This window comes from Podarcis vaucheri (genome assembly GCF_965113315.1).
Source record: "Podarcis vaucheri genome assembly, chromosome: Z".
Classification (NCBI taxonomy): Eukaryota; Metazoa; Chordata; class Lepidosauria; order Squamata; family Lacertidae; genus Podarcis; species Podarcis vaucheri.
In genome coordinates, this window is record NC_138758.1 from 18,875,583 (window position 1) to 18,896,803 (window position 21,221).

General features: G+C 42.0%; 1 protein-coding gene across 4 annotated transcripts in view; it reads right to left on the reverse strand.

Moving 5' to 3' along the window:
• Positions 1-3,375: 3,375 nt before the first annotated feature.
• The window catches only part of ENOX2 (ecto-NOX disulfide-thiol exchanger 2), a 50,689-nt gene continuing 32,843 nt past the window's right edge, over positions 3,376-21,221 (reverse strand). For all 4 annotated transcript variants that reach the window (XM_082208355.1, XM_082208358.1, XM_082208356.1 and 1 more), the window contains exons 7-15: positions 20,842-21,054; positions 17,762-17,868; positions 14,095-14,206; positions 12,148-12,329; positions 10,940-11,047; positions 9,848-9,910; positions 7,931-8,039; positions 6,960-7,045; positions 3,376-3,595 (exon numbers count right to left, since the gene is read on the reverse strand). In XM_082208355.1, the coding sequence (XP_082064481.1) occupies positions 3,461-3,595; positions 6,960-7,045; positions 7,931-8,039; positions 9,848-9,910; positions 10,940-11,047; positions 12,148-12,329; positions 14,095-14,206; positions 17,762-17,868; positions 20,842-21,054 (1,115 nt within the window). In that variant the 3' untranslated portion in view covers positions 3,376-3,460. The remainder of the gene's footprint in view (positions 3,596-6,959; positions 7,046-7,930; positions 8,040-9,847; positions 9,911-10,939; positions 11,048-12,147; positions 12,330-14,094; positions 14,207-17,761; positions 17,869-20,841; positions 21,055-21,221) is intronic.

The window sequence follows — 21,221 nt, forward strand, 5'->3', positions numbered from 1 at the left end:
CTTCACATCTTTAATTCCAACCCTTTACCATTGGGCTACAGCTCTGAGCCCTGTTTCAGTATCAGAAAGTATTTTAAGAACCTAGTAGTCCCATGACACCACTAGGTACAATCTTCATTATCTGATATTTTGGTTTGGCCACAAAGAGTTTCAGACTTTAGAGTGCTGGATACTTGCCCAGCCTAATGGCAATGCCAAACCAAAATATCAGATAAGGAAGATTGTGTTATTATATGCTTGCCTATGTTACCTGGACAGGGACGTGGGTGGCGCTGTGGGTTAAACCACAGAGCCTAGGGCTTGCTGATCAGAAGGTCGGCAGTTCGAATCCCCGTGACGGGGTGAGCTCCTGTTGTTTGGTCCCAGCTCCTGCCAACCTAGCAGTTCGAAAGCACGTCAAAGTGCAAGTAGATAAATAGGTACCACTCCAGTGGGAAGGTAAATGGTGTTTCCGTGCACTGCTCTGGTTCACCAGAAGCGGCTTAGTCATGCTGGCCACTTGACCCGGAAGCTGTATGCCGGCTCCCTCGGCCAGTAAAGCGAGATGAGCGCCGCAACCCCAGAGTCGGTCACGACTGGACCTAATGGTCAGGGGGTCCCTTTACCTTTACTATGTTACCCGGACCCTTAAAAACAATCTTCCACCTAGCGTAATCTAACATTACAGAGGGCAGTACATTCAAGTCCGCTTTAAACATAAATAACTGAGAAAAAAGCAGGGCCCTTCAGCATCTGGACAGCAGACCAACCAGGTGTACAGGTTACCTGGTCACTGTCTTCCTCAAATACTAAGATGAATTTATTTTTACATTTTTGAATTTGTATGTATGTATATAAATTAACATATGCACACGTGTCCTTGGTTTTGCTTTTATGGTGATGTAGATATTCTGGCAATCTATAAGCGGCCATCCAATGTTGCCAGAACAAATATGATCCCCATCAGAGGCCCTGTTTCTCTTTGCCATTGTTGCCATCGGATGCAGAACGGGGCATTTTTTAATACAGTCTCTAGTGCCTGCCATACTTTCCTGCCTTTGGCAGAGCAGCTTATTTATTTGAAGAGGGATTTTGTGTTTTTACTGACTGCTGTGCATACAGTGTTAATGAACTGTTGCCACTTCTGATAATGCTTCTTGTTTAACAGTGATCATTTTAATATTTTAAACAGCTTGTTTTATGTTGTATCAGTTGGACTCCAGTAGTCACTTTAAACAGAAAAATCTTAATGCAGAAAACACATGGTAAAATATGAAAATAAATTTCACATGGCCTAGCAGGAGTTTCTATGGCCAATCTAACTGCCATCTTTCTCAGTGTACACTTTAATCATCAGGGCACAGGAAACATAGGTTGACCCATGGTACAGGCTACCTGCAAACCACCCTGTGATCTTCAGGTGAAGGGTGGTATAGAAATTTAATAAAGAAATGTTATAAGTGTGTGGGTGCCAGACTCCCCTAAATTCCTGGGTCCAGTAGTAGCAGAATTTAATTCATGCTTAGGGTGTTAAAACTGGGTGCCAGACTCATGTGTTTTAAGTTAGGTGCTAGACTTCTAAAATCCATGGATCCAGTGAGTGTTAGAATATAATTCAATCTTGGGGTGCTAAGACACTTTTAATCCCTGGAATCAGCAAAGTGTCAAAAGCTAATTAAGTTAGACTAGTCTGCTGTGTTGTTGCGACTGTCTAAGGTGATAAGTGATCAGACCAGAACAGAGAACGAGACAGAAAATGGGTGTGGCCCCTCCATCAACAGATAAAGCCAGAGTTTTAAAAGTTAGAAGCAATGTGAGCTAGATGCATAGAGAGCATGGTTAAACAGTCTTAGATCCAAGACTGTAGTTATGGAAGAAGCAAGACATTTTGGGGGGTGTTGATGCTGTAAACCCGTCCACCATAGGCTTAGGTTATATGTATTTGTAAATAAACCCGATAGCCTAAAGACACCACAGTCTCCGCTGTGCCTCATTTCCAAAAGGAAACACAAACCCTGGGTAAAGTGCCTGGAACCCCTTGGAATCTTGCACCACTTGGAGATTGGAGGTGGCATGCAACAATAATAATAGCACCCAGCAGATTGTAGCAAAGATACCACACATGGAGGAGAGCCACCACTCATGTTAAAAACCCTTAGCAATTTTGCAAAAGAATTCAGTGTTGCAGAATCAGCTTGATGAAAAGTCAGAGATCCGTGATCAGAAACACCCCGCCCCCATTTCTTCTAAATAGTTGTTAAAAGCAACTGTGGGGGGGTCAAAATTGAACTGGGATCACAGAGCCAGGAGAGAGAAGAGACTGAACTTTTCTTCCATGCTATTTTTTAAATCTGCATTGGCATCTTTAATTTGTATTTAATTAGTTGTTGTTTTTAAATCTGCATAGGAATTGTTTTTAAGAAAATTTTATTCATTTGCCACTTGATGTTTGCCCCTGCCCCAGGGCAACTTTGGGAGAAAGGGTAGGATGTGAATTTAATAAACAAACAATATAACCTCCACTCACTCAGGAGCTGTCATTTTCTCACCATGACAAATAGCAGCTTCCAGGGGAGAAAGGGAAGATTTCAATCAGGAAAGCAGCACAATGGAATGAATTTTTAATAGACCACCCCCGTCTACTGTAGCACTGCAGTCACATTCCAATCTCCTTTCTTCCACAATGGCTATTAAAATAAAATTTAAAGAGACAGCTGGTCTGATCATGGACCACCAATGTGTCATCTAGCCTGGCCCTTACAAACCTTTGCTAGGACAACCGTTCCCAAGTTTAAACACATGGAATGTGCTCAAAGCAGCAAATGTAAGCACCCAGGGGAGGGTGGTCCATTAGGGCAAATCGAGAACTGCCCCACAAGGCCCAGCCTGCTCTCAAGTAGCTACCACCTGCCTACCTTCTTACTTGCATCTAGAGGGTGACACTGGCTGTCAGCTTCCTTCCCCTTAGTCTAAGTGTTGCCCTTTTAGAACTCAGCAGGGAGGAGGATGTGGACAAAATTAGTTGGCTCCAACTGTTGTTGGACTTGGCTTGACCAACCCTTGGCCTCCCAGTCTTCTGCTCTACCACACCCAATAGCCACCACTGGGAGACCTCTGCATACACACCAACAATGGAGGTAACGCAAGTGTCTTGAGAAACCCCAGAACTGGAACCAGCTGAAAAAAAGCACTGCTTTGGTCTTTCCACAATTTTCATAACCGTTTGAGAACAGATAGGTCCAAAATGGCTGATTCTGTCCAAATAAAAGTCATGAAACAGAGTAATCACAGCACTGAAATGAAATATTAGATGGTTAGTTTCTAACAGAAATGTTAGGTGTCTCTGGCAGCTGTAAACTCACCCAACAAACCATTTCTGTTGCAAAATGGCAACTATTTCTGCTTGCAATCTTTCTCTTTATTATCAATGATAGAAATCAGAAAAAAAAATCCATGGTCCAAAGTCCTATTAGCTTCAAGTTCATGTGGCTGTTTTCAGTCCATCAAAGCCACAGAATTTCCACCTTTTTTCAAGGCTTGCTCCAACACCACTCATCTCCTGCTTGAAAGTGTGCTGGAGTCGCATCATGAGGGCTTCCACTTCACTAGCACAAATCTAGAAAAGAAAAACAGCATGTAACTGAAAACAGTTCCAGACAAAAAAAAATGGACGATCCTCTCAGTTCACCATGAAGGGTTAACATTTAACACCTTGGGTGAGATGACATTTCAGGGTATCCTGAACAGATATGCCAGACTCACAATCCTGCTAATGAACTTGGGTCACTCACTGTCCACTGTTTCTCTAGGGAGATCTTGACTCCAGGAACCAGAAACACCACACCTGCTACTGATGAACTGCACAGACCAGTTTAAAAGATAAGTGAGAATCAAAGAGTCCCCGATCTTTCCAGGGGTTTATCTCTCCCCTCCCACCTTTCCCCCCCCTGCTCTTTGGTTTGCAATTCACTGGCTAGAACAGGCATAGGCAAACTCGGCCCTCCAGATATTAAATCTGGCTAACATAAACAGCCTGCACAATTCATGTTTCTTCAAATTTGTCATATATCCCTTTTGAAAATCTCTACACAAAGGGAGATTTAAATAGAGAGGAGAGCAAGTGCTGTGCTTTGCAACCACAAGAGAGATAACACTTTTTTCTGTAAGATTCTTCCTGATAATTTCCCAAATATCTTTGGGGTCAGAATTTTCAAAGTCAGGTAGATTAAGCCCTATCGAGTTCAATTTTCTCCTACAAACCAATGATAAATTGTAAATTACATTATTACTTAAGAGGTCGTAAAGGAGAAAATTAGGCGATAGGGCTCTATGATGCAGGAAGGTCCAATATTTCAAGGTTCTCAACTATACTCTTACTGATAAAGGAAGTATTCCCAATTCACAACATATTGATTCATATTTTACAGAATTTGCAAAAGATTTAATATGGTGAGCTGTCACTTTAGCCTTAGCTATTGCAGCACAGATATGTGTGTTCCAATTCATGTTATTTTTAAATACAATTCCCAGATAATTGAAATGCTTCACTTCTTGTATTAGATGTCCATTGATTATCCATTTTTTTGGGTTCCCTCTTTGTAAATTGCATAATTTTTGTCTTATCATAGTTAATTTTGAAGTTATTAAGAGGGCAAAAGTTTGAGAAACTTAAATATTTGTTTTAAACCCAAAGAGGAAAGTGAGATAATTATCGCATCATCTGCATATAGTAATAAAAAACCTGGGATATTGTTTAAATAAGGAATATGAGTGGTTACATTTTGAAGAAATAATGGGAGGTCAGATAAAAAGAGATTAAATAGGGTAGGGGCCAAGATGCAGCCTTGCCTAACTCCTCAGTTATTCAGAATTGGACCTACAAGTCTACCATCTTTTGAAACTTTAACATATATTTGGTTACTGGAGTGTAAGCAGGTATGGATCAATACCGAGGTATTCCAATTGGTCCACAATTTATTACGATTGACCAAATCAAAGACACTTTTTAAATCTACAAATGCCATAAAGAGTCTTCGTTTGTTTCTCAAGACATATTTGTCCACAAGATGACTTAACACTAGACACTGGTCAAGAGTTGAAGGTCCTGCCTTGAAACCAGCTTGTTCCTTACCAGGTAGACCTTTTGTAAGCATCCATTCTTCCATTAGTAACAAACTAATAGGCCTGTAATTCTCTTGGCAATTCCTATCACCTTTTTTAAAAAAATCAGCACCACTATTGAGTTATTCCACAATTTAGGTACAAGGCCTAAGTGACTGATAGAGTTAAAGAGTGGGACAAGATTAATGGCCCACCATTCCACATTTAATCTCAATAGGTCTACTGAGATGCCTTCCATACGAGGGGATTTTCCTTGCTTAAACGAAAGAATTATCCTTTTCATCTCCTCAACAGTAATTTGAAATTGTGTGGTTATTGCCGAAGAAGATTTAAAATTTTCCATCTTAAAAACTTGGGAGTCATAAAAAACAGTGATGAAATGCGTAATCCAAGCTTCATCACTTATATTAGGGAAATCAGTGGTAGCTTTTCTTAAAAGGAGTGACCAAAAGGTTTTGGTATCTTTAATTTCTAATGCAGTAACAATTTTGAACCACTTGGCTTGTGAAAACACGTATTTTTTTTCCAGGAGCATGTTCTTAAAAGCGTTTTTCATTTCAAAATAGGTCTTCCAGAGACCTTAGGAGTTAGTGATAAAGGCTTATCTTAGACAAGTTCTAAGTTCTTGCTTATGGTTGATACATTCTTTATCAAACCAGTTATACTTATTTAAAAGTTTGTTGCTGAACTGGAAATTTGAAAAAGAAGAAAATAATTCCTGAATAGTATTATAATAATAATAATCAATGTCTGCCAAAGACAATGCCAGTTAATATGGCCAATGGTCGGAAATCATGGGGGGGGGTGGAGTCCAACATTATCGGGAGGGTCACGGGTTCCCTGTCCCTGTGCTAAGTAATGGCTTATGTTGCAGCTACACGTGGGTGGCATTAAGCCTGGGAGGTAGGGAAGACAGCCTGTTCTGCATGGGGTTGCCCTCCCCTAGGGGTTATCCCGGTTTCAGCATTGTCACTGGAGCTTCAGGTGGCCTTGGTGAGTAGAGAGTTCCTATTTCCATTTCCAGCTGATTTAGAGCCATGCTCCCTTTTGGACAGAGATGTGCTCTGGTAACTTCCAGAACGGACTCCTGCCTATTGCAATGTGCTCTATGTGGTTCTGTCTTTGAAGGAAGACTTGCAAAATTGAATTGGTCCAAAATGCAATAGCCAGTTTACTGGCTGCGGTTCCATTAAGAATTCACATACACCCCAGAACTAGTTGCCAGTTTGTTTCCAGACCAAATTCAAGGTGCTCACATTTAGTATTTGAAGTCCTTACATGGCTTAGGCCCAAATAACTGAAAGATTGCCTCCTTCTCTACAGATTCTCTTGGGTATCAAGACTGGCAGAGGGGGGTGGGGCACTTGGTAGTTCCTACATCCTCAGAGATCTGGGGTGGAGGGCCTAAAACAGGGCCTTCTCAGTGGTAGCACCTAAGCTGTGGAATTCCCTGCCCATGGAGCAGCTTCTGGCACCTTAAGTAGTTTTTATCAAATGCTGAAGAAACACTTCTTTACCTTTTGAAACTAGATACATACTTTATGTTTTAGAACCCACCTTCTGGCTGTAATTTCTTTTAACTGAATATTTAATATTGAATTTTTAAATTGCTGCAGCCTGCCCTGGGACCTCAAGGTGAAAGGTGAGCAAGAAATCAAATGATAATCATCATCTGCAGGGACTCCAAAATCCATGGCACGACTCCTTGGCTGGCAACAGCTTGGGCTTTTATTTATCAAATTTATATATCCCACCTTTCCTCCCAGTGGAGCCTAGGGAGGCTTTTAATTGTGTCACAAGATGTCCCCCAGTGGCACAAACTTTACTTTGCTCATCAGACAAGAGGTGCAGGCACATACCTTGCTATCAAGGCGCTGGAGGTAGGAACAGATGTATTCAATGCTCGCTCCAAAAGGGTGAACGTGCAAGAAGGTTGAGATTATTCCTAGAGAAACAAAATTAATAGAGTTACATCCGGGACTCAGACGCTTGCAGTGAACACATTTGTCTCTACTGTGAGCATTTCTGTATCTTTGGGGAAGAGCAGAAGCTGCCTTTTGGCTTTTCAAAATGTCGTGGGAATGCCCAAGCAGCAGGTCATTAGTGAAGGAGAATGTCACCCTCCATATGTTTTTAGCCTCCTGCTCCCATCAGCAGTAGTCCAACAACATCTGGAGATCCACAGGTTCTCCACTTCTAGAGCAGAGAGATTCACACTGCGGGCTCCAACTTATTTGTTGTAACATCAGGTGTTATGTATGTGGGCCTGACTCAGACCAGGCTGCATTAATGGTTATCAGGCTGGGCTGCACTTCTGGTGGGTGGATCAAATCCAGTAGTACTTCTGAGCAGATGCACCTTTGTTAATAAGCTCTCAGAACCAATTTTGCCTGGTTGGCAAAATTATTCACAGCTTGGTGTGTTTTGGGAATTAACCAAGAGAAGGTCTGCCTGTTGATTAAAAAAAATACTGACACATAAACTTGTGTTTGCTTCAGGACTGCATCATCCGTCCCACCCATTGGAAAAGTTTTTACTTTTATGGGGAAAGGCCAATTGGTTGTACAATAAAGATGCTTGGAGTGCATAATGAATTTAGGTTGTGCATACTGCAAAAGATAATGATCCTTTACACCTGAGCTTATAGAGCTGGCATATTTTGGAAGCAAAAGGTTCCAAGTTCAAGGTCCCAGCCTGAAACCTCGAAAGGTTGCTGCCAGTTGATACTTAGGTAGATGGACCAATGTTCCAATGGTGCCCAGCAGCCTCCTATGTTTCTGTGTGGAATGTATCCCGGCCTCAACAATACCGTGGCCAATGTGATCCTTACCCACTAGCAAAGCTTCCCTTTCTGATTTGATAGGGCTGCCGTTGAGTCCTCTCTCAAGTGTGCTCTCCTTTTCCTGGCACACTGAGCAAGCTGGTGAAAAGTCGTTGGCCTAAAGGCAATTACAGATAATTACTTTCTAGCACTGATTTGTATCCTAGCAATCTATCAATTAAGGCACCAGCTGCATCCTGCATGTTGCACAGTAAGCATACTTTACAAACAGTAAAAATATTATAGAATGGGTATAGGATAAAGGACTGGAGAAAACATATTAGAAATTATTCCCAAATGCACGCATGCACACCCACCCACCCCTGAATGGGCACTGACTTCTTCACCTACAATGGATTTTTATTTTTATTTTGCATGCTCACAATTAGTGTAATATTCTTCAGGAAAACACACAACTGCAAATCAGAGTCAGCCAAATTTGTTGTCAGCCAACAAATGTGAGCTTCTCTCTGCAAATGGAAACAGCAGGTGTGGGGATCTAGGCTGCAGCAGGGGAATGCACCTTGCCCTCCCCACTATGGGCTTGATCCGGTTCCCCCCTTCCCCTGGCACACTGGCTGTTTGTAAAAGAAAGAAAAAATCTTGCACTGAAGGTAAAACCTTTACATCACAGGTAGTTAGCCTCAAGATGGCTTTTAAAAGGGATTAGACTAATGCATGGAGAAGAGGTCTATCAGTGGCTAGCATTGCTGAACAGAACTTCCATGCACAGAGGCAGTATCTCTCTCTGAATACCAGGCGCTGGGGAAGAGCATCACTTCCTTGCCTAGCTTGAAAGCCCCTAGAACAGGCTTCCTCAAACTCAGCCCTCCAGATGTTTTTGGCCTACAACTCCCATGATCCCTAGCTAGCAGGACCAGTGGTCAGGGATGATGGGAACTGTAGTCTCAAAACATCTGGAGGGCTGGGCATGAGGAAGCCTGCCCTGGAAGCAACTGATGGCTGCCTTTGAAAACAAAAATGACAGATTGAGCAGACCTCTGTCTAACACAGCAAGAGTTCATCATCATAATAATAATAATAATAATAATAATAATAATAATAATAATAAATTTATATTTATACCCCGCTCAGGGTGGCCAACAACAAATAATAAAAACAAGTTGATTAAAATACAATTTTAAAAAGGTTAAAATACAACATTAAAACATTAGGATGCAGCCTCTTCACAGGAGGAGAAAGGAAAAAGAAAGAGGGGGAGGGAATCAAACTGATTCTAAGCCAAAGGCCAGGCGGAACAACTCTGTCTTACAGGCCCTGTGGAAAGAAATCAGATCCCGCAGGGCCCTGGTCTCATGAGGCAGAGCGTTCCACCAGGCCGGAGCCAGAGTTGAAAAGGCCCTGGCTCTGGTTGAAGCTAATCTAACTTCCTTAAGGCCCAGGACCTCTAGGGTGTTGCTATTTATGGATCTTAAGAAAGTGGGAAGCTTACACAGTGGGGATAATCCATCAGGGAACAAAATGGTGAGGGCCAGCTAAAACTAAATTAGCCCAAAGAAATCTAACCCAAAGTAGGTTGCAATATTTTCATCATCATGGAAGATCTAGTAAATCAGACAAAGAGTGCAATTCCATAAAGTTTGAGAACAGTAACTGTTACAAACCATGTAATCACCATGACTAGAATTAAGCATCACATGTCATAGGGATGGCATGTTCCAGTGCGGAAATAGAAAGGGGCAAAAGAATGGTTTTATGCCTCAAAGTCACCATTGTCACCATTATCTATATTACCTCAACAGGTTGGTTGAGGCTCATTCTAGGATTTGTGGCAAGCAAAGGAAAATACTGCCTGCTACCCTGCATAGTAGAACTGGGTTAATAAAAAAGCAGCCATATTTGAACTTGAATTCACAAGGAAATATAAAAATAAGACTATGTCAAAGTATTCAGAAAGAAACTTACGAAACTCGCGTGATCTTGATCATTGGAGTCTTTCCCCCATTCTGGTCCAGCAGCCAGCTCTTGCTATATTCAGTTGGAGAAACAAAAAGTCATAGTCCCAGTAGCATGTTATTCTTGTTAGTTGAATCACTCAGCACTTTCCCCTCTCAGTGATAAGCATCACCTTTTCAAACTAAGGCTGAGTTAACAATCAAGAACGGAATCATGTGCAGCCACTAGCCCAATATTATTATTTTAAGATGAGCAAGTTTTTTGCAAGTCCCCAAATAAGTGTCTAGTAATTAAAAACAACAGCAATATCATAAAAACTCATTATGTGGGGAAAAGTCATACAGGCAGGCAATATGAAATGCAACACTGGCTTGAGACTACAAGACTTTTGACATATAAAAGATTTAAAGTCTCTACAGATGTGATGCAAGTTACCCAACTTCATACACCTTTGCTCTGTTCATAGCAATGCCAGTAAATAGGTTACTACATAATTCAAGACTATTTTGGCAAGGCCTAAATTATGTATGTATGTATGTATGGGATGTGGGTGGCGCTGTGGGTTAAACCACAGAGCCTAGGACTTGCCGATCAGGTCGGCGGTTCGAATCCCCGTGACGGGGTGAGCTCCTGTTGCTCGGTCCCTGCTCCTGCCAACCTAGCAGTTCGAAAGCATGTTAACGTGCAAGTAGATAAATAGGTACCGCTCCAGCGGGAAGGTAAACGGCGTTTCTGTGCGCTGCTCTGGTTCGCCAGAGGCGGCTTAGTCATGCTGGCCACATGGCCCAGAAGCTGTACGCCGGCTCCCTCGGCCAATAAACAAGGTAAGTGCCGCAACCCCAGAGTTGGCCACGACTGGACCTAATGGTCAGGGGTCCCTTTACCTTTACCTTATGTATGTATGTACATTTTTATCCCACCCTTCCTCCAAGGATAGTGGGCAACATACATGGTTCTCCCTATTCCATTCTTTTTATCTTCACAACTACCCTGTGAGGTGGATTTAGGCTGTAAGAGAGAAATATGGGCTCCCAGTTACAAAGGGAGTGTCCAAGTTAGGATGGAGAGCCAGCAAGACCAGCACCTGGGAGCAAATCTTACCTTTTCATTTAGGCTTTCAAGCAATTTGTCGAGTTGTGCCTTTTCTTCATTGACTTTTTCCAGTTCTGCATTTCTTCTTTCACATTCATCTTGGAGTTTCAGGAGATGCTTGGAAAGAGGAAGAGAATAGTTTCATCTACTGTATTTTTAGCCACCCAATCCCAAACACTGAGTAAAGTACGAACAAAACCGAAACTAATATTAGACAAACTAGGATTTATTTATTTATTCATTAAATAAATTGGCACCTGGTTGGCCACTGTGAGAACAGGATGCTGGAAAACATGGGCCCCTGGTCTGACCCAGCAGGGCTGTTCTTAGATAAAGTCCTCTGCTCTATCTACTTTTCCACTGTCTTATCCCCTATTATATGCCAACCTCTCTCCCAGTGGAGCTCCTTTTCTGGCAGAACCTAACTTCAAGGCATTGAGAAACATTATATAACCTCCAGCCCATTTTACATATAGGGCCAATTGCTCATGGTACAACTTTTGCATACAAAAGTTAAAGCTACCTGAGCTGTTCATTTTTAGAGGACCTCTCTTTTTTATTATCCAAAACACTTGCTGTTGTTCTTTCTGGGGATGAGTGAGCCTTTGTAGTCTCTCTGACTATCATAGCATTTAGGAGCATAAAAGATATTCCTGAAACAGCTGCTTGGAACAAACAATTTAGGTGCCCTTTCGTGGTGCCAACTCTGTGAAGAAGACCCGCATTAGTCCATGTGATTAGATCCATTAATTCTTCTACCAGTCACATGGAACCACACTGATTAACTCTTTCCCCAGCCGCACAGAAGCAGTTTTACAACTACAACAGAAATCACACTTCAGAAATGCATTCAGGGAAGGCTCTGGCACTGTAAAGCCTAAACAGTAGTGCTCTGGAGTCAAGTCTACTTCTTAGTGAGGGATCATTCTCATGTTGCAACCTTGGAAAGAGATTTGGACATGTGGACATGTTGCAAGCTTCACAAGGGCATTTATTTTCACTCCAATAAAAGGCATCAGTAGAACAGCCTTCCCCAGAGGTTTAGGACTACAACCCTGTCAGCACCATCCATCATAGACAGTGGTCAGGAATTATGGGAGTTGGAATCCAAAATGTCTGGAGGGCACCCTGTTGGGGAAGAGAGATCTTCTATGGCACAAGGCAATTACTACAAATATTCATTGGAGGTGGTTTCCTTTTGCAGGAAAGAGTCCTACCTGCTGCATGCCTTGCAAAGCCTGCTGGAGAATCTTTAATTTCTGGTCTTTGCTTATGTCTTCATCTCTGTCCACTTTGCCCTGCTCTTGCTTTAAGAGATCCACCTCATTCCTGTAGGCATCAAGCTGACATTTTAAGCTGTCATTTTCTTCCTTCAGAGCTTCTGCTTGAGATATTAAAGCTGGGGGTTGGGAAGAGAAAAAATGGGAAGGTAGATACACCTATTGTCCTTGGAATTAGTTTGACATTCATTGTTCCCCATTTGGTTTTTTATTTTCTAGAACACCTTCTAAATATATGCTTAATTACTTAATAAATGTATTGGAGATGCTTGTGTTATACATGTGTTATAACACATCAGCGTCTGGTCTCACCTGTTTTGGTAATTTGCTCTGTAGGCACCCATGACACAGCTGTAGTATGGACTGCGTCAGATTGATCTGTAGTTTGCATGATACCATGCATGCTTTGCAGCAGGGGACAGTAAGCAAATGCAATGGCTATACATCACAGGAACAAATCATTTTCTACAGGTCCCATCCCCTGTATTAAGTGGTGCCTCAGATAGCTCTTTGTGGAACTACAATTTCAGATTTTATGGGAGAATCCAGATCTGCAGGAACTCAAACAATGTATATAGGTAGGTCATCTAGAAATATGAGATCCCCAGTGCAGGAAATAACTGCGACTAGGTCTGCCATTTCCAATCAGCTACTGTTTTGTAACTGACTCTAGCTTGAAAAACCTGGGGCCCTGATTAAAAATAATACCGTAGATTCTGGCGTATAAAACGACTTTTTAACCCCGGAAAATCCTCTAAAAAGTCGGGGGTCGTCGCTTCTGGGAAATGATATATAATGAGATAAAGAAAATATTGAAATATACATTTGTTAAAAAACCAGAAGCATTCCTATTAGGAATTTTAGGTGGTGAGATAAAAAGGAAGGATCAGAAAGTATTTTTGTATGCAGTAACAGCAGCTAGAACTCTTGTGGCCCAGAAATGGAAACAAGAAGAAATGCCCACGATTGAAGAATGGAGAACGAAATTAATGGATTATGCAGAACTGGACAGATTAACAGGGAGGATTTGCAACCGACGGGACCAAAGATTCACTGAGGATGGGAATTAATTTACAGAATATATTAAAAATATTTGTGATAATGATATAACGTTTGTAAGTTTCCAAGAAGCTCTGTAAGAAGGTTTGGTAGAAATATTGTTTAAATAACATGGTAAGATAAGATATACATAGTGCAATATAAATGAAGAAATGTGAAGATATGTAATAACTACGGAAAATTATCAGACATGTTGATGGAAGTCTAAAAGAAAAAAGACGTGTGATGAATTCCTAATGTTTAATTGTGTTATAAATTTGTTTTTATTGGAAAATTAATAAAAAATATATACAAAAAAAAAGTCGGGGGTCGTCTTATACGCCGGGTATGGGTTCGCTGGGCAGCGGCAGTGGGCGGCGGGCTCCACACCGGGAGGAAGCTGCCCGGCGAAGCTGCCCAGCGATGCTAAGCCGGCTTCACTGGGCAGCTTCCTCTCGGCGTGGAGCAGAGCCCACCGCCCACTGCTGCTGTGGTGGCAGCTTTGGCAGCTTCGCTGGGCAGCAGCAGTGGGTAGCGGGCTCTGCGCCAGCAGGAAGCTGCCCAGCAAAGCCGGCTTAGCATCGCTGAGCAGCTTTGCCAGGCAGTTTCCTCCCAGCGCAGAGCCCACCGCCCACCGCTGCTGCCCAGCGAAGCTGCTGTGTATAAGACTGGGCGTATAAGTCAACCCCCCAAATTGGCAGCTGCCAATTTGGGGGGGTCGTCTTATACGCCCAGTCGCCTAATACGCAGGAATCTACGGTAGGTAAGTAGAACACACATGCTTGAATACTGCTCACCCCTGAACTTGAATACTCTGGCTTCCTTTCAGCACAGTGCCAGTCATACCTGACTCTTCCATCTCCTTGGCATCTGATGGCTCGGTCTCGTCGTCAGACATTTCCATTTCCTCTTCTCGTCGGATGCCCATCAGCTCATCATTCTGAATGTTGCGGATTTCCTATGATTTAAAGAGCATTTTTTATATATATAAAAGAAAAAAGAAATGCTACTGATTGCTCTGCATGCTGGTTCACAGTTAAGAACCTGCAGGAAGCACCAGGAGAAAAGGAATAGGGGGAGAAGTGTAGCGACTTTGTGTTTGGTAATGGCAAGCTTTGGACACTTAGACCTATCAAGTTCCTAATTTGTGCAATTTGATAAAATTCATTCACAGAATTTTGGGGTGGGGAAGATTAGCATGGAATTCAAAGCAACTCTCCCTTGGTGATAAATATTGTAACTTGCACAGCACGTTCAGAGAACAAAATGCTTTATGTTTGTCCATTTTTTAATCCTCAAGTAATTGAGGATTGAGTAATTTTAATTACTCAAACAAGCCTCATGATCATTTCATTCTTTATACACATGGCTGGGGAATGATGTAAACCAAAGCCACCCCAGTTCAACTCTTGAGCTTCTGGGACACCAGATCTTAGCAACAGTCAGGTTCTAAGGTAGAAGTGCAGTCTGTCTTAAAAAAGGTTATTTTGAAGGAAATGGTGGGGAAAACCTAAGAGGCTTATCCTTTGGCTATTGCCTGGATATTAGGGAGAGAAATCCCACCAACTCCCAGCCCCTTCCACAGATGCAAACTATGGAGGGTCCTATTGTAGCAAGGGGGTAAGTGAATAGCAGTTCCAGAATACACAGAAAAGCCACATGGCAGCTAAACAGAAATGAACAACCAGACAAAAGTGTGATGGTTAAAGAGATGGAATGATTTGCTCCTTGAGGGCATTGGGGACTTTTATGCTAGATTTATGTTACCCAGCCTAGTATTGCTTACACTGACTAACATCAGCTGTTCAGAATCTCAGGCAGAGAAGAGGCTTTCCCAGGGTTTTTTTCCCCTAGAAAAAGAGGCGCCGGAACTTGTTGAGCTTTTTTAGAGGCAGCAAAGTTGTGCCAGGGAACAGCAACACTACAGAGGTGCCAGAATGCCCTGGTCTTTCCCATTACTGCTACCCAATCCTTCCAACTGGAGATACCAGGGACTGAACCTGCAACCTTCCACATTAAAAGCACCAACAAAAATAAAGGAATGAATGAATGACCTACTTATGTGACGCTTACACAAAAAAACTTGCACAAATACCATGCAGTAGAACGAAATATCATTATACCCCCCTTCCTTCTCCCCTCACCCCTTTCTTTTTCGCGACACTGAATGTAACTGAACTGTGAAAAGGACCCTATGAATTGAAAACAGAGACACTATATGTACTTTTGTTACACAATACAAATCTTTAATAAAATAAAAAGTAGGCAGCATTCTTCCCAAGTTCCCAAAACTCCATATTATGGCTTCCATCTCACACTATCTCCTTTTTTTTTGGGGGGGGGGATGAAGACAGATCAATACTGGAAAGTGCTGAAAGGTTTGCTAATGTCAGGTAATCAAAGCCATCAAGACATGGGTCCTTAAGAACTCTCTATTAATATGTCCCTACCCAACCACTAAAAGTAGGTGGACTATGCATGACAGGGTGTTTTATCTTACAGTACCAAAGGTGTGGAATTGCTCTCCAGACAGAGGCCAAACTGGCCCCATCAAAGGCAGCTTCCTTCCACTCTGCAAAAACATGGCCCAAAAACAGAGCACTTGGCAGACAGACAGCAAGATCATAAGCAATACTACTGTTTGGGCCAATTCTCTTTGTTGCATTTATAGTTGCTTTTTATGCTTTGCTGGGATTCGTTAAGACAGAGAGGCAGGATAGCAGCGTTTTTATAAATAAACATAAATGAAAATGGTTTTGGAATAAGCGTGCCAATTACTCCGCAGGCACAGCAGGACAGGATCTAAATTTCATTTATTTATATCCTGTGTTATTCTACTCCAGTTACGAAACTACCAATAAAATCGTGCAGAATACTTGCCATATGTTCCAGATCACAATTACTTACCTGAAGCTGCCACAAACTGCAAGGAACCTCATTGTATATTTGTATTTTAAACCAGTTTAACACATGCCCAGTTGCTTCTCACCCCAACTATTTATCACTGCGATCCAGAATAATCATGAGCAAACTATGAAATCACACAGAGTAGCACAGGCACCACTCTTGAACAATGCCAGATATAAAGGCACCTTTGCTTAAAAATTGCCCTTCTATATCAATGTTAGTTATGGCGTGTTTGAGTACTAAGCTATACCACGGTTTCATGTGAATCCTTACATCATTTGCAAGTATGTCTTACTGTAAGGCAGTATGGCAAAGTTATGGCCCTCCAGTTGTTGTTGGATGAAAACTCCTATCATTTCTGAACATTGGCCATGCTGGCTGGTGCTGATAGGAGTTTGAGTCCAACACCAGAAGTTTCTGGGGAAGAACTTGGACTGTCTTCATTTCCTATGTTCTCAGTTCTGCATGCCTGACAACTGAATGCATGACTGAACATTTTTAAAGCTTCTTTGGATCTTCTTAAACAAGCCTGTCAATCCCCAGCCCTTTCTAAATCATATAGAATACTCATAATTCTATACTGCACCACCACTTAGGAGCTTCCTTCAAATTATGCCTGGCACATTCACCATTTCTGCTGTGGGCTTCAGTAGCAGACAGACTGCATGGTTGCCCAGAATTTAGAGTCAGAATAGGTCAAAGAGTCAAATCCTTGCAATAGCAGAACTTCTTTAAATCATACCTGACAGTAGTTCATCTGGTTTCATCAAATGTGTGGAGAGAATCCATACTCCTTTGTTCAACTATTACAGCTAAGAATACTTATTCACATGAACCCAAGCTCATCTGCAACTTGAACCCAGCGCAGCTGCTCTTGTCTCCATAGTGTCTGTCCCACGTGGGAGATTTGTAGTCTTGTTACAGCCTCATGGCTAATGCTAGCACTGCCACATCTTTCCAGCCATTTAACCTAAGAAGAGCCCTGGCAGATCAGATTGAAGACCCACCTAGATTGAAGGCCCACCAGCAAGACACCCCCACTCCATGTTCCCAAACAGCTAACATTCAGATGATTAGAGACTACAGATGATGACCTCCTTGCCATGGTTCTAGCTACCTAAGTTTTTATATGACTATGTGTGTGTCTTAAAGCACCTGAATCCACCCTAGTATAATAGTAATTATTATTATTATACCTCACCCATCTGAATGGGTCACCCTAGTCTCTCTGGGTGGCTTTCAACATATATAAAACATAATAAAATGTTAAACATTAAAAAGTTTCCCTATACAGGGCTGCCCTCAGAACTGAAGAGAGCAGAGCAACTATCTTTAGGTAATGGGCATAATGCTGCCCAAAAATGCAAGTACAACTATTTCTAAAGAGCTTCATTCATATCCCACTATAATTCTGAGCTTCTTCTTAATAGTGTTCACCAATGGCTGTTCTCTTCCTCTCCTGAACTTCCTCGTGCTGTGTTTTGCTATGAACTTAGCTCCATTGTGTTGCTACTTACCTTCCAGAGCAAGGTTGGAAAAATCCATCCTTTCATAAGCAAGCCTATAGGCCAAAAGGAGCTAACAAAAAGTAAAAGGAAGTACCAACCTCAGCTTGCTTGCACCATACGCTGATGTTCTTACGTTGCGCTTTCGTGAAATGGTCCCAAGCCTTTTGTTTGGATGCAGAATGGTACACGGCCACTATCTGCTCGACTTCAGTTTCAAAATCAGCAGGCAAAATCAGGCCACAATATCATCCAGAGAGGGCAAGAGAAAGGAGTAAGAGAGCGGGATCAGGCAGGTAGTCCACTGAATCTTTTTCTTATGACGCTTTGCTGGGTGGAACCATAGCTGAGAAAGATGGTGCTCAGGAAGAAGCCAGAGCCACAGAACTTGGAGATCAAAGCAGCACAACAGGCAAGATATGTTTGTATGTCCAATCAGGCAGAAGCCAAGTTAACAGAGTAAGCTGTCTTGATGAGGAGGGTGACACTAAACACTCAAAAAAGGAGTTTCTTAAAAAAACTCAAGAGGAAGAAAAGCACTCATGTAAAAAGAAATAGATGCTTGGCCAGAGAGAGAGAGACAGAGAGACAATTTCCCCCCCCACTTCACAAACACTGTGTCATAAATAGGGCTCTGGGTGTATTCCATAAATCTGTAACTGCAAATAAGTACTGGACCCAAAATCCTGCACACTGAATCTTACCTTGGTTTTTAATTCCGTTTCTAGTCCTTACTACCACAGTGATAGACTTGGAAAAATCTCAGAAGCCAAAAAGAAATGGAGTGTGACTTCCAGTGGAGCTTTAATATTCCCAATGGGTTGGTTTGCTTGTATGGTTTAGCATGGGCTCCCAGAGAGGAAATCACAGCCACTTTACTTTTCCTCTTGTTCTGCTGCTGCTGCACTGCTCTGAGCTAAGCCATCATTTTAGCTCAGCATGTGATGAACCCAGGATTGTAGCTTGTCTCACTCCAGACAAACAACAGCAAGGTCTGTTCTTGGGTTTACAACTTATGGTTTGTCTTGATAGAGACTAATAATAATAATAATAATAAAAATAACAATAATTTATTTATACCCACCCACTCTGGGCGGCTTCCAACAGAATATTAAAGTATGATAATCTATTAAACATTAAAAGCTTCCCTAAACAGGGCTGTTTTCAGATGTCTTCTAAAAGTCAGATAGTTGTTTATTTCCTTGACATCTGATGGGAGGGTGTTCCACAGGGTGGGCGCCACTACCGAGAAGGCCCTCTGCCTGGTTCCCTATAACTTGACTTCTCGCAGCGAGGGAACCGCCAGAAGGCCCTCAGCGCTGAACCTCAGTTCAGTCAACACACTGAGCCAAACCATGGCTTAGCTCAGAGCAGTAAAGCAGCAGAACCAGGGAAGGTGTGTAGCAGCAGCGATATCCTCTCTGAAAAGCCTCACACTCATGCATTTGTGCTGAGCATTTGGCTTAGCATTACATGAGAACCAGTTTTATGACTAGATTATTTTTAAAAATCACCACATGTACATATTTGCACAGCTTATATGAGAAGTTACAATGCATAGTTTTCCTCGGGATGGAATGTTATTTTAAACACCAGAGTAGGGCCCTGCTGGTGGTGTGGGAAGTATGATATGCTGCCCCACATTCAGTAAAGTAATACAGGTCCTTTCCCAAAACATATTCCTGCAAATTTCTAGCCAAAAGGTTTAGTTGTGAAATATTATCTTCCCTGAAAGGAGCTAAAAATCCATCCCATAGCCACAGGTGATTGGCTTGAACACTGGAGAGGCTACTGAATTGCTCTTACCCTGGCTAAAAATTGACCAATACCGACAACATGGCAGGATTCAGGTCTGAGGTTCCCCCCAATTGTACTTACTGTAACTCCTTCTGGAATCCGGGACCAATATATTTTTTTAAGGTTAACAGAATAAAACAATTCAAAACAAACACTAAGCAAACTGTAAGGGACTGCAGAATCCTCTTGGTACACTCAGGAGACGAATGGTCACACTGTGCTGTGATACATAACAAGATGACCTTAAAATCAGACTATCAAGGCCAGGAGGCTGCTAAGGTGTCGGCTTCCCCAGCTGTGAGGCAGTTGCTGCCTGCCAGGGACTTGGTTGGCTAGTTACTCAGTTCCAGAGAATGAAGGAGAGAAAGCTCTGCAGGACATTCAATAGGAACAGAATCTCCTGGTTGGAAATGGATCTTGGTTAATAACAGGGCAATGAAAACTGCAGAACACTCCCAGGGCTCAGAAGAGCATCAAATGTTTTGTACATAACGTTTAAAGTGACGCAAAAAAGGAAAAATGAAGCAGTATTACATTACCTTGAAGGTTTAAATCTCCCATTTAGTAAGATGATCTGTAGCTCCTCAAAGGAACAGGAAGATAAGGGATTTGGCTATACACCTACCTTTGTTGCCTAAGCCTCTCAGCAACCACCAAAGGTACAAGGCTGTGGTTAACATAGGAGCAGCCTGCGGGTAGGAACATCACTAAGGCAGAAAATACCTGCACATCCCGAGTGTGAACAGAAATTAAGAAGACACTTCAAAGAAGATTCAGAAGCTTCAGCTGGTGCAGAAATAGGTGGTCTGTCTCCTGATGCAGTATGTATGCTGCAAGTACATGACATCTACTAAGGCTCACTATCATGTTCTTTCCTGTGTCCCATCCCATTAATCACCCAAGAATGCTCTCCAGACTGTACCATTAGTTTACCAAAGAAAATGTGCACAGTAGGAGTTTTGTGGGCTTTTTTATTTGTTGTGTCTGGGGACCATTTCCCCCCCAGAAATCTATCAGAATAAGATTTTGATAGTTTTCCAGAAGCTTTGTAAGATTTTCTTGTTTCCACTGAGCATTAATAGCCTGGTGACCTTTCATTCATTTAAAATTAATTTTAATATCCAGCATTTTATCTGTTAAATGGTTTGTTATGTTTTTCCTTTTTTAAAATGTTTGCTGGTTTTCTCTGACATTTGTACGAATGCAGCATGGTGGTTTAGAAATTTGTAAGAAATAAACCTGTTTCCTAATAAAGGGAATGTATGTTCCGGATCTGTATCTCTCTCTCTTGTTCAACCTTCAACTGGAAAAAAAGAAAACAAAAAATGGTACATTTCCATCAAGTGAAACTTTGAAATCCTGGTTGCAAGCCCCAAACACTTACACTGAGCAAGAATTCCTGAGAGTGCAAGCTTGAACTTCTCCTTTGCTTCTTCCATTTCCTTTTCATGGCCTGCTTTCTCATTTGTAAGCCGGCGGATGTGGCTGTTGACCGACTGGATCATTGAGTAGAAGTTGTTTGCAGTCCGTCTGTTCACTTCCCCACGCTCTATCCAGGCCAGCAGTGTCTGCACCGCTTCCAAAAACTTGGAATCATCTGACCCAAGAGAGAAACACTGCTCAGGTACAAAGCACTGGTGAATTTTGCAAGTAATACTGTTTAAATCATCGCTCCCTGTGTGAGAGTTTAAAACACAAAAACATAGTAAGATGTTTGATAGGCTAAAATGATATTGTTTTGTTACTAGTGCTCTGCCAAAGCTT